The sequence below is a fragment of the Centrocercus urophasianus genome, unplaced genomic scaffold (assembly GCF_019232065.1).
Source record: "Centrocercus urophasianus isolate 14NV4802_14NV808 unplaced genomic scaffold, USGS_Curo_1.0 seq_27, whole genome shotgun sequence".
Classification (NCBI taxonomy): domain Eukaryota; kingdom Metazoa; phylum Chordata; class Aves; order Galliformes; family Phasianidae; genus Centrocercus; species Centrocercus urophasianus.
The window spans coordinates 12,542,092-12,556,613 of NW_024884833.1; the positions used below are offsets into that span (position 1 = coordinate 12,542,092).

The following is a 14,522-nucleotide window of genomic DNA, read 5'->3' on the forward strand; positions in this document are numbered from 1 at the left end:
GATTTAGTGTAAAATCTCCCCGTAATTCACCAGATGATTTAGCATGAGTGCAGAGGAAATGTTTTTCATTTCAGTCCTTGAGAAAGCAGCCTATACATGGATGTTAAACATGATGCATGCCACAGTACATGTGGACGTTCAGAGGCTGAAAGTATCCATCCAGTAGCATATTTCAGGCCCAACGATGCAGAATGTGTATTGTGAGGAGCTGGTAGTCTGAAAAGTAGAGTAGGACTGTCTTATTCTACCTTCCTGTACCTTTTTTATCTAGCAGCAATCCAGAACGTGCTGGTGTTTTGTGGCAGCTCTGGGGTCTCACAGCCTTACTCTCTGGCACCAAAGGGAGAGGAATTCCAACCGTATTTGCAGTCATTTATGCAACTGGCTATGACCCATCTGTGTACTTTGAAAAATGCTCATGCCATAGTGCTTTCATTATTCATCACAATGACATTGCCTAGCATCTAAATACTTAGATACTGCAGTGGTGGTAAGTTTTGAAAATCTTGATTTGCTCCCAGAATCCAGGACAAAAATTCTGTCTTGTATAAATACAGACCATTCTATTTAACTATGCCAAGTGTATTTAACTATGCTAAATACAAGCTGTGCTTCTTCAAACAGGTGTTTTGATTGCACAAAGCATAAGTCTGAGCACTATTATCGCTGACCACAGCAAGAAAAATGAAGTTTATGTGTTCTATTGCATACCCCAGCTGGGCTTGGAACAGTACACACTTTGCCACTGAACTCCCCTATTTTTTGCACGTTACATTTAATCTTGTTAGTTGGCTTTTAACTACAAGGCAGAGAGCTTCAGGGAGTTTTCTAGGTTTCCAGCTGTCCTAACCTTCAAGTATACTTAAACTTTAACTAGATATTTCCAAGTCAGCTAGTTAGATATCCTGTGTTTTTCCAGTTCATTCAATTGCAGCTTAGTACTGTTAACCTTTCTTCTCTGCTACAGTCCTGGAAAGGTATTCAGGACAGTGAGCTATGTTATGGAAATATTTCATTTAATCAGTTCAGAATTTCAGTTTAACAACTTGATCACTGGTTTGTCTTCTTTTCAGGGGAAAAAAAAAAAAGAAAAACCTCAGTTACAGTGGAGAGTTCAGAATTCAGTGTTTATTACAGCTACCTAGTCAAAGAGCTGTCTTGTTAATGTTCAAAACTGAAGTCCTGTCCTTGTTCTGTAGAGAAGTGGAAATGGGCTGCACAGAATGCATGTTTGAGATCTAAAGATGTTGGTATGCTGATGGCATCCTTCATTTAAAAAAAGGGTCAGTGAGCTTGACTTTTTTTTACACAATGACCCCTTTATACTAGTCCGCCAGTAATGGAGTGTAGATGGGAATCAGACTCATTTTTGTTGATGGGGGTGGGTATTTCTTTAGGAAGAGAAGTGCAGCTGGCAGAGTTCTTGTGGTTGGTTGTGTCAGCTTCTCTGAACATCTAGGAAAGTATCTTTATAGTGACATGGGAAACTAAATTCTCACAGAGAATAGGTGGAACTTAATCTTGGACTTTAGCTCCTCAATTAACCTTGGCACTGTAACACTGGGCACTGGATGAGGGAGGCACATTGGAGTGATTCTTAAATAGCTTTTTAAGCCAGGGATGAAATACCAATGTTTTGCTGGAACATTGCTTCTGCAGCAGAACTCACAAAGGAGATAACAGGAAGAAGCCTCAGCTAATAAGGTCTCTCCTGAACTTTCCCTGGACAGGATGCAGATCAGGGCAACTCTCCTGGGTGAGCCTTATCTACACAATGTTTATGGAGAAGTGGAACTGAAATTTTGGAGGGCACCCTTAGCTGTGGTATAGATAAACCTGTCAGCACTGCCAAAACATAAATGGTATAGCAAAGGATACTGTGCTGATGCCAGTGAGAAAACTCAATGTGTTTAATGGTAGTTATGAACACAGACAGTAGACCAAATCCTTTTCATACAGACAGAGGTGTTCATGAACAACCATGCTCATGTCCTTGTTCATATTCATGTTTATATGTGCCAGACATTCTTGGTTTGGTGTATAAGCTGTCAGCAGTCTGCAAATAATTACCTCCCCAAATGTGGCTGAAAGTAGTTTTCTGCTTCCTTATCAGAACTTTTTGGTGTTTCAGTATTTTTATGTGCGCAGTATACTCATAGTTTAATCACTTAAACAAAAAATAAAAATAAAAAAAATCCACATGCAAGTACGTCAATTTTTGAAATACTTTATGGCTTTATTGGCTATGATTCACATCTTAAAATACAGTTATACATCTGACACATTTCTGCTTTTTCACTTAATTAAAAAAGGCTGCTAATCATGAAAAACATGTTTAAAATGTTAAAGATGGAAACACACGCGAAGTGAGTTGAAATTAATTTTGCATGGGTTTGCGTGATTCCTGCAGCCAAATTAAACAGATTTGTTTTTCCTTTTCTATAAAATAATGTTTTGTAGTTCTCTGTGTAGATTTTAGTCTGTCTTCAGCAGAACTAAATGTCATTGGGGATTCCTTGTACTAACATCACCTTGACCATTAGTTTGTGAAAATAATTTCATTTTCTTCTTTATGAGAGTTACTGTAAGGAATTCAATAATCGTTTTGCAAAGAAGTACAGTATGTGGAAGATTGGATTGGAAAATCAGGTCTAAACCACAGTTCATGCAAAACTAGCACAGAAAGTGAATGATATGTTAGTTAGGGCTAGTAGGAAGTGCTGCCAAAAGTCGGGACTACATGAAGTAATGTCCTCAGGATGATCATTGCCAGAGGACTAGTAAACCAACAATAATACCAGGTGAACCTGTGCTGTTCACAAGATTGGATGTGAACACTTCAAAGAAGAATGCAGTAAGTGGGCAGTGGATAGGCTTCCTTGGAGTATTTCAAGGAATATGGTGATGTTCAGTGTGTGCAACTAAAATTATGACTGAAGCAGAAAAATAAGACCTCTTCCACCCACAGTGTGAAAGTAATTGTATGCACAGAAGTACTTGATTAGCCTTCTTAGATCAGAACAGCAGACTGTGTTGTGATGACGGGTGCTGCATAGCTTGGCCAACAGTGAGAGCAAACTTGTTTGTTCTAGCCTGGTTTCTACATCCTATTGCTTTTTGAGCATGGAAACACCACTGGTGGAAACAGGAACTCCAGGTTGGTGCAGGATAAGCACTGTGAATGACTTTACAGGTAGGGCGCTTGTGGCATGAATGAAAGAGGATAATTTTGCTTCTGGTCTGCCAACTGCCAAATTCTTGCTAAATTTACTGCAATTATTTTAGTAAGACTATTGGTCACACTGCAATTATTTTAGTAAGACTACTGGTTTCTAGTTTTGTTATAATGTAGGTTTCCCCACTTTCTTTCTTTTGTAGCCTGTCACTGTAATCCACAGCTCATCTTTCGCTCCTACTTAATTAAATGTCCTTTTTATTCCCCGACTTACTAGCTCTTTACTGATAATCCTTTAACTCTTGGAAGTTTTTTCATTAGCATAAAGAAATGTAAATTTCCATGGTGAGCACAACTGTTGTGTTTCAGAATGTAGAGCAGAAGGTATAATCTCCCTTTGACTGCAATTTTGCAATTCAAAATTTTTAATGGCCTATATATTTATAGTAAGATTATGGTTACCATTTTATTTTACAACACTAATATCAGTATTACTTACTGCAGTGGGTTTTGCTGTCCTGCTTGTATACAAGTCACCTAACTTAACTTTAATACTGCCAGTAGTTATTCTCGAACTTTAGCAGTGCTACTGTTTTGCCCTTGAAAAAGAGGGTAATGGAAGTATCAGTTTCTGAAGCAGTGGTTTTCAAGGAAGATCTTTTTTCTGATCTTTAGAAAGTGGAAGTGCTGGTAATTAAATAGGCTGCTGAAATGGAAACTAGAAGACTCTTTAAAAATAACCCATTCCTTACATCCATGAGCTTACTGTCTTTGGCATCACTGAGCACTCTTCTGTGCATATACAGACCGTGCATATTGACTCTTCTGTGCATATATATGGACTTCTGCCAGTGTGTTGCCATGTGGCAGTGAAAAAACAAGTTGTTGCATTTGTTCCTTCATGCAGTGGATGGTAAATAAAAAAAGTCATTTCATTCTTGCACCTTGTTGGTGTACCTATGTCTGTTGACCAGCATCTTTACAAGAGTATGCCTACAGTCAGTGGTCATTTGGCTGCTTGATAGTTTTCTTCATGTTCTCTTGCACTGATCACATTTTAAAAAAAATCTCGGCTTGATGTTTATCCGGCCTCCTAACATGGTTGCTTTATTAAATAGAAGCTTTTTGAAATCAGAAGAGCAGTTCTGTAATCTTAATAACAAAAGCTATTACTTCTCTGAAGAATAACTAATAATTAATAATAATATTTGGAGAGTGATTTGCAGTAGGATTGTTAGATGAGCCAAGATGGAAAGAGCAAGCTTTCTCTGTGTTGTAGCAAATAGCACAGTAACTAGATATATCCATTTGAAAGCTGTTTGAAATAACTTGTAGGAATGGAAACTTTACAAGAAAAATGAAAAAAAATCATTGAGGAGGAAAACTCAGTCAGAATGAAGATGTAGTGAAATGTAAGATAAATTTGGAGAAAATTATCGTACACCTTCCAACATCTCATCTAATTGTTGGCTTTCTTCTTCCAGTTTTTCTCTTCTAAATTGCTTTAGTGCTTAAACAACATAAAGAGGCAGTTTCTTGGTATTTTCCTGCCATGTAAATTACCACTTTTCATCATCCCTTTCTGTGAAGAAGAAAAAACACATTTCTTTTTAGAGATAGATGGTTATTCTTCACAGACAGTGTGCTCAAATGCCTTTCAACCCTAGGAAAGATCCAGGGACTTAAAAATCCTGTTCTGTGTCAGTGGGTACTATGAAAGCCTAAGTGGAGGCATGGACAATCAATGGCATTTTCTGCTTGCTTACAGTAATAAACATAATGTATATAAACACAGACCTATATGTGTGCATATGAAAATATATATAACATGTTATATATCTCGCATAGTCTAGAATTTAGAAAAAGGGACATCTTTTCAGTTGTTGCCTAAATGTAGATCATGTTGTCTAAAATTAATTTGAAGTTTCTTTTAATGAATAGTTTGTAAATGTTGTTTTTGAGGAACCATGAAGAAAGATCCACTTGGACATGTGAAAAATTGGAATTGGGAGCATGCAGTGGGAGTTCATTAATGATTCAGGATGGTTGGTTTCAGTTTTCCCTCTGTCCTTTCACAAGGCAAAATCCAATCAATACTTTCCTTTCAAGGTCACAACTGCTGCTCAGTCTCTGTCCTTCTTATAACCCTTTCCCAACCATATGAGTGTCCTGGAGGATTTAATTACTAGTTTAATCGAGGTTGTCATCAATAACTCTTAGCATCATCAGGCTCGGACATAAAGCCATGTTATTACAGGAGAAGGTTCAGCTCCTATCCGAGTACAGGGGAGCTGTGCTGATGAATAGCTTCAGATCACACTGTTTGGCAGTCATGAAAGGAGCTTTTTCCCTCCCATCCCCAGTAATTCTATGTTGTGTTATGGCCGGGAAAGTACGTTCAGCTGTGAAGGAATGGTATTCAATTTCAGATATTTGATTCTGCGGGGTTTGTAAAATTGAGTTGAATTTGAGAAAATAGTTCCTCTTTGTGTGAAGGACATTTTCATTGTATGGGTTATGATCCGTCGTATTGTATTTTGGAAGCTTGTTTTCCGGAAAAGCACAAAAAAAGGTGGATTTTTTTTAAAAAGTATAGTTCATTATTTTAAAAATTCCTTTTATTATAAAAGGAATAGTTCATTATTTTTTTCCTTCTTTGGAAATGGTTTCAGTGTAGATTAAATAAACTTTTTGTATTCTCAATAACTAACTTCACTTCCTATAGTGATATTCTAAATCCTAAGAGAAGTCCAAGATTCAGTATTTTAATTGCAGGAAAGGCCACAATGATCCTCTGATGAGGATGGAAACTTCTATCAAGGTAAAATAGCATGTCACCCACATAATCCTAAGCAGTCACCCACAAATACAGAAGAATATTTTAATTATACTTTTGTTTGGAATCTCATTAGAGTATTCCCTCAGCCAAGCACTTGCTTTCTGAATAAAATACAGATCTGATACTTTTTCAAGAGGTGCAAAGTCCTGTCACTGTATGCTTGAATTTTCACATATACATCAAATTCCTAAATATTATTTATTTACTTTTAAAAATATAAATTCTGTAGTTTCAAAGTGATATTTAAGATCTGTTCACTTGATTAGAATGAGCTGAACATACCACTAGTAGTCTAAAAAGACTAAAAAAGTCCAGTGTAATTTTTACGTCGGCTGAAAAATAGCAAATAAAATTTGTGGCGTTATCTCTTCATTCTCCTGGCTTTTAGGAAAATTTGAAAACAGGTTAAAGGTCTACAGTCAAGAGAGAATAATATTTTCATAATCAGCCTCCTGAAGGTCAGATGTATTGTAGAACACAAAGAACACAATTAATGATGCTTGTTGAACACAATGGATCCAGATTTACAGAGGATTGTAGTCCCTAACCCGTCAAAGAATGCCTGCAGTTCCCTTTACCCCTTTTACTGATGTAGTATTGTAGTATTTAATGTGGTTCAAATCAGTTTTATGTATACTCTATTGATTTCATAACACGCTGATAGTAGAAAATGTACTTATATTGCTTTTATTTTTTTTTTTTTTTTTTTTTTGTGAAGGACCAGTACTTTAAAATTAAAATAATTTCCAAGGAGAAAGCTGTTTGGAGACTTGTGAAGTATGTTGAAAGATATTTGTGTGTATATATAGATAGATAGATAGATAGATAGATAGATATAGATATATAAAAATGTATAACAACCCAAATTTTCAAGCAAAATGTAGATTGTTAAAATTGCCATGTGGCTGGTGATTGCTTTTATTTGTTTTTTGTTTTTATACATTTGTCCCTACATTGAATTCATAGCATTTCTAAATCTACTGGCCATAGATCATTGCCTTTGCACATGGAAGTCATAGTTTCATGTTTCAAAGAGTGCTTAGAACCAATATCTAAAAACTTGGTTTAATTTGGGAGTTTTTTGTTTGTATTCATTGTGATGATTCTTGCTGAGCTACCACAGATTGGAAGAGGAGCAGAACGTTACATCACCTCCTGCATTACAGGAGCAGCAAAAGAATGCTAGGCTTTTGTCACAACAGATGGCAGCTGGGAGAAACTTCAGGCAGTGCAAGTTGGTTAGAGGTTAATTTCAGTACTGGGAGTGAAGAGCAGTGCCAGGTACCTAACAAGCTGTTTTCCTAGTAGGTCTTCTAAGGATTCATTAATGTAGTAAATTACTGACATGGCTATTAATGAACTGAATTTTGGTCTATATATGATCCTCAACAAAAGCAAACATCCTAGCAGAAAACTATAAACAAAAATGTGCTCCATGAGGTATGACTAAGGATTGGCCCTTGATTTCAGAAGGAGCTATCAATACATTAAGTTAGAAGGATGACCATTAGGTCTAGGGATTCCTTTCCTCTACTCTGCTCTTGTGAGACCCCACCCAGAGTACAGCATTCAGTTCTATGAATATTTTAAAGCCATGCAGTTTTCTATAGTTCTGAAATAGATGTACAAGCTTTGTTTAGTAGAATCAAGTAAATAAAATATGTAAGTTAATAGTGGCAGCTCTTCCTCATGATGTAGATCATTAATTGAAAAATGTGAATGGAGAAGAATCTGGAAATGTCACAGTGGACTTTCTCTCCTGCAGAGCAGGATGGAAAATAATGCAATTGGTGAAGAAAAGTAAATATCAAAAGAGTAGAATTGGCAGTTGCAAACTGAGCCCTGAAAATTGCATTAATGGTAATGCATTCCATTCCAGTTCATGGTGAAGTAAAAGGAGTTGGTCTGGTAGATCAAATATGGCTTTCATTGCAAGACTGCGACATTGAAGGTGAGATGATAAAGCTATTCAGACTCCTAACCTATAAAGAATGAAGACTATATTATTTCTACATATACCTGCTGAATTTACAGAATTTTTTCTTAGAACAGGTGTAATTATAAAATACCGTGGTTGCTTAGAGGATTTTTTTTTCCAGGATACATATGTCCTATATGTATATATTCAATTCATAGAATTTTAATGTAAAAATGTTAATAAGTGAAAATTTTGAATAATTACTGTTATATCTGTATATGTACATATCAATTTGGGAAGTTCTATTTCTTTAATTGTCATGACTTTGAACAGGCCTTGAAAAAGATTTTATTCCATTGAAATATTTTGGGCTAAATGGACTATACCAGAGCGTGAGAATATAACTTGCTGTCTTGTTTCATTCATTAGAGGTATATTGTGAAGCAGGACTTGGTAAGAATTAATTTGGTGTAAGCAAACCCAACAGTATATCTGTGGAAAAGTCCCAAGTAATCATGTTTAGACTAGTGTCTTTAGATGAGTAGAGTTTTTTTGGTTTTTTTTTTGTTTGTTTTTGAGTTTGCTAATATTTTCAATTATCATCTTCTTTTCCATTCCAGACAAGAATAAAATTACAAGAGCTCTCAAGTACCTGTTAATATATTTTTCAGAGAGAATGTAGAAAAATTATTTTCTATTCCATCTCTATTGATTCATGGCACTAAGTCTAAATAATTAGAACAGGCCAAATATCAGGCTTTTGTGTCCTACATTAACAAAATTGTTACAATTATTTTGAGAATTATTTAAGCAGTTACAGTACTAGCATGCATTTCATATTAACTGACTCATCCTCTCCACTTCATTGTATGTCAGATAATCAGAAATAATTCAGTTCTGTATTATCTGTTAAGTAATCTTGCTGGGGAGAAAATACAGTGTGTGGTTTGCATGTACTGTATCATTTCACCACGTCTGGAGCAATGCATATCAGCATTGGAGGGCATCATAGAGAAAGGGAGTAAGCATATTTTCTTTGGCCCTGAGGGAAAGCCATAAGTCATGCCCATATATTTAAAAATCTTTTCTCCCTCATCCCTCAAACAAAATGGCCTCATCCATGCTCTGTATTGTGAATAATTCTTGACCAGTGCTGTCCTTGAAACCATACTGGAACATTGTGTGGGAGAGTGTTATTTGTCTTAGGTCAAAAGGGTGCTCTAATTAAATATAGATGAAATAATTGTAGCTAAAAAATAAGATATACTCTTGCCAAAGCGTGGGCTTTGGCCTTTCCTTTTTCACTGACACAGATGTAGCCCGAGCCTCTTTGTTTTTCAAGTCTTTAGCATGATTACTCTGTCTTAGTGGAGTCAACTGAGTTCTACCCTGCAAAATTTATAACAGAGATATCTTTGGGAGCACATTTCTTTGGTTGGATAGCAGGACAGGATATTGATCCAGATGTACGAGGGAAAGGCTCTTACCAGAGCCTGGAAAGTTAGGTTTATTGTGCATCTGAAGAAGCAGACAAATAGGATCAAGAGAGGATCTGGAGTGTATACAGCATACTGTGTGTCAGATGCGGATAGGAAAACCAGTACCTGTTGTAGGAACAGAGCTTCAAAAAAGAGAACAGTCTTATTCACTGACTTGATAATAGCCTCTCCTAGCAGTTAAGGCAATAAGCCACTAAATAGTATCCATTATATACTCACGTCTAATTTATATCATGTTAATTCAGTTTATAATTACATTTAGTAATTATATCATTTAGTAAAAGTGTTTACTTTTGCCAGTACAAAAGTGGCTGAGTCTTCAGATGGGGACATACAATTAGCCTATTAAATGTAGTACATATTTAGTTCTGTCAAAAAGGTGCCATATAAGGTACTATTCTTACATACAAAGAGCGGGAATGTACCTTTTTCCTCAAGACAAACCTGCAGTACCATTCTCCTCCTCTGTACCTTGCTGCATCCTGTAAAAAGTGCTTCTTTGAAGGGAAGGTCCATTTTGTGCTCACATAAAGTGGAGAACAGAAGAAAGCAAATCAAGGATAAATGTAAAGTGCATATTGTTTTTGGCTCAAAGAGCTTCAGGAGATTCAGACTGCTTTATTTAGTTCTGAGTTGAGCAGTTATTCTCCATCCTCTGTATTTCGGTAGAATCACAGGGACATTCATAGATAGACAGTGTCTTCAGTGTGATTCTGACTTAGCAAAGCATCTGGACAGACAGAAAAGTTCCTATAGCCTTAGGAAAGGGGCAAGACCTTGGTTTACATACTTCTGCCTACCTGAGAAATGTGTGCCAAATATTGGGGTGGCCTTCCTTGGCTACAAATTCAGATCGTGATGTTCGTGAGTAATCATTCTGTGTGTATTTTTTCTCTACCCTCAAATCACGAGTGATGCTTGGAGGATCACAGTGTGCATAAGGTTCAGTAAAAGGGAATTGTAAATTTGTCTGTTCTTTAACCTGTGACATTAGAATTTGTGAGGGTATCTGGGGACCTGTATCTTAATCTAACAGGAGAGGAATACTTGAATCAAAGCTGTATCAGTGATGCAGTGATCTCTTGTCATATGGCCTGAAGGTCTACAAAAATGAAGGAGGAAAAGATGCACAGAAATATTGTAGTAGTGCTTATGTAGCAAAACTGTGACTGGGATAGCTGAAATTTGCTTCTTAGTTGTTTTCTCTCAGCCCATTATCCTCATCATTGGCCATGCTACTTCTCAACAGCATTTATTCGACACGGATCAGGTTTTATAAGGAAAATTATTAGTTGCCATGTGGAGGTAGTTGAATGGCGGTGACTGTAAGGGCAGATCATTGAAATTAATGGAGTAAAAGAATGAGAACTGTTTTACTTGATGTGGTCAGTGATCAGTGTATGCATCTTCTAAGAATAATTCAGACTTCATGGTCTTAAGATAAAATGTCATAGGAAGGAAGCTGGAGCTGAAAAATTGTTCATGAACAACTATGAGACCTGTAATAATCAAAGGTACTGGAATTATTTATTGTAAGGCAAAAGTAAGCAAACTAATGCAACTGAATATGTATAATATAGTTCAGTAACTCTTACTATAATAGAATGAGCAACATTTTTTCCTTTATTTCCATATATATAGCCTGACTTGCCAATTTGAGTCAAAAGGAGAGGTATTGACAATGTGGACTATCTGTTTATTCTTGGAATTATGCAAACTAATATGTTGGTAGAGTTGGCTTCAGTATTCAAGTAGAGTTAGGCAGAAAGGTTTCTGAGTTGAAAGTGATTCTGTTTTTCAAAGTGGTGAGACGTAATTGTTCTGTGTCCTTCATGCGCTCTGATCCTCCTTTTAGTACCTGTAAACTGACACTTGTCAAAAGTACATCTGTGTGGCAGCATTTCTGCATTTTACGTGCATACCAATGAGCGTATTAAACAGAAATGCTACAGATGTCATAAGGTAAACAGCCTTTTTTCTTAACAGCTTTGACTTTTCAAGTACTTGCAGAAAGCTTTAAGAAAGGAGTCCTTGATGTATTGATTGATCTCTCAGGCATACATGCAAATGAAGTATAAAATAACCTGCAGACATCTATATTTTAAAATGTATGTGCAGATATTTAATTGTTACGCCCTTTCCTGCAAAGTGGGTTTCTATTAACATGCATTTTCTGTGGTTTTATGGAAAGCTTCTGTTTCTGCAGTTTTTGAGTTCGAACAGTTGCTTATTTATACTCTTTCTTTTTACTTTGATCTGCACCTGAATTAGAAGCTGAATAAAATAAATGCACTGAGTAGCTCTAAGCACTGGTGTTTGAGCCTCAGGTTTTAATATCCTTGACTGTCACTAATCAATAGCAAGCAAAGCAACTACAGCATCGGGAACGTTCTGCAAAAAGAAACGTCTATTGGATATTTTGCTGGAAGACATGATGATAATGATTGTCTTTGAGAAAGATGCAGTGTTTTCTTCTGAAAAGTGCAAATGTTTTATTTTATACTGGCTGCTTGGAAAATAAGCATGTCTTCCAACATATCGTTTAAAGAAACAAAATAAAAACTTCAGACAAGTTAAAAACAGATTAAAATATTAACTGATCCTCATTGGCAGTATTGGGGACTGTCATCCCCATATATTTTTGGGTGATTGGGACAAGTTTTATTATCTGTTGGTCCTATCTAATTTTACACTGACAATAGTTCTACAGGGTCTTTTACTAAAGACCCTATTTTACCTATTACTAGGTAAAGTAAAAACTAAAGACCCTTTTACCTATTTTATGTATAATTATGTTGACACCCTGTTTCATTTTATGAACTTGTAGATCAATGTAACAAGCCATCAAGTAGATTGAATGCTGCCTGAAACACAAATGTTAATGGCTCCCCTTGTATTAAGCCCATTTTGAAATCTCACACAGGTGGTAGCATCCACAAAATGGCAAGCTATGTATCCTTATCAGTGGAGCATAAATTTAAATATTAGAGAAAAGCTACTGATAGTGGAAAGCAAATCTTTTTATAACACTGCAGTGTTTTGAAGAGATACAAAGGAGATCAAAGCCTCTTAAGTTTTTGTAAATAGTTTTTACTATTTATACTGAGTTAATATGATGCTGCATAGCATGCTGTGTTCTTATTTTTTTGTAAACAGAGTGAGTATGAGAATCAAGACTCTTAATCTTGATGTACAAGTTTATAGGGTAGTCTGCTTAATCTCTTCTGGTCCTAGTTTTTTAATTACTAAGTAAAATTAGTCACTGGAAGATTTGATCTGGAAAGAAAGACTAAAGTGAAATTGAGATCAACATTTTTCTGGAAATTCGTGGCCTCTACTGAGTTAGAGTATATTCAAATTTGTATGTTTAGCTCTTAGATTTCAATTTATTTTTTTCTATCCATACTTTTATCTGTAAGTGAAAAGAATAATCATAAAATCATAGAATCATAGAGTGCCCTAGGTTGAAAAGGACCACAATGATCATCTACTTTCAACCCCCCTGCTATGTGCAGGATCACCAACCACAGTGGCTGCTGAGAGCCACATCCAGCCTGGCCTTGAATGCCTCCAGGGATGGGGCATCCACAACCTCCTTGGGCAACCTGTTCCAGTGCTACACTACCCTCTGTGTGAAAAATAATAGTTATATCATCAGATTTCTCAATATTGTAAATGAAAAGTGCTATCTTGTATCTCACAGTGTAAAATACTTGTTCAGAAATAAAGAAAAAATTATGTTAAATGTTTATGTTACAGTTGTGCTCTGAAACACAAGGCATTATTGAGCCTGTTGAGTGCAAATTCCAGAAGGAAAAGTATGGATTAGTTCAAACATCTTCTATCTTCTGCTACTGTATAGGCATTGCTCTAATGAAACAAGACATTATTCTTCTTTGTGCAATATACATGCTGCAGAAACTTCTCCAGGAGCCTTTCTTTTCTTTCCAGTAAAAATGAGATGACATTTTGTCCTCATTTTGCCACTGCATTAGCCAGCACTGGTCTTTGAAACATTGACTCAAATCCAAGAAGAAAATGAAACTAGGAATGAATTATTTCATTTAATTTTTTACTTGAAATCAGAAACCAACAAATTTGATAAGAATAACTTTTTAGGTAATCCAACTGCATCTCTTTACTTTTTTCCCTCCACTCAGCAGTTTTAGTTTTCTCCATAAAAATCACTGTTCATTTAAAAAGACCACAGATACATGTCTTGTTATGCTTGATTGCCTCTAACTTATGAGAAATAAAAGTATACATTTGATTAGTTGTTTTAAAATACTGTTTGGACCGAAGCCCTAAGTAATGTTCTGCTTAGGATAAACTACTTGTACTCGGAGAAGAGAGAAGGCTTATTAAGATTTAGGAACTTTCAGTTGAACAACACTTGTTTAGCTTGTACTTCCCCTTCCACACCTGAGTTTACATGCAGAATCTCTGAATTCATACAACTACAAATATTTAGAGATATATTTGGCAGAGTGGGATATGACTGTATGAAACTTAGTTCTGAATGCAGTTAAGTTGTCATTGCAGGAAACTTCTGTTTACCATGGCAGAATTGAGATCAAGTTTGTAACAACCAAAGAAACTTGCCTGCAGACCTCCATCTCATCAGAATGTATTTCTTCATATTTTTTTAGACAACAAGTATCTCAGACAACTAAAATTTTGTATTTCTTTCTTCGTGAAAATGTTTAGAAGATCACGTCATAACATTTTCCTTCCTGTGAGATGGAATGCGATAGTGAATTTTTGGGACAGCTAGAAAGGTCAGACTGGACCTGACTTTGGGCAACTAGATTTAGCTGTGTATGTTCATTGCAGGGCAGCTGGACTAGATGACATTTATAGGTCCCTTCCAACTCTAAGGATTCTATGATTAAATTGAGCCAATTGATGTGCTATCTCAGTAACAGTAGTGTTCCCAAATACAGGATTGAAATGTGTTAGATGTTATGATGCCAGAATGATGCTCTGAACTACTCAAATCTATATTGTGTGCTGGTTAAAAAGAAGGAAAAAAAAAATCCTCTCTGAATGTAAAGAATGAAGTCTATGATTTTTTTTTTTTTTTTTCAGAAT

At 35.9% G+C, this 14,522-nt stretch overlaps 1 protein-coding gene across 4 annotated transcripts in view; it reads left to right on the top strand.

Annotated features, from left to right (window-relative positions):
- NTRK2 (neurotrophic receptor tyrosine kinase 2) overlaps positions 1 to 14,522 on the top strand; it is a 201,586-nt gene that overhangs the window by 71,353 nt on the left and 115,711 nt on the right. For 2 of the 4 annotated variants that reach the window (XM_042826967.1, XM_042826973.1), the window contains exon 12: positions 7,894 to 7,965. The exons of the other annotated variants lie outside the window; for them this stretch is intronic. In XM_042826967.1, the coding sequence (XP_042682901.1) occupies positions 7,894 to 7,965 (72 nt within the window). The remainder of the gene's footprint in view (positions 1 to 7,893; positions 7,966 to 14,522) is intronic. 4 annotated transcript variants of the gene reach the window in all.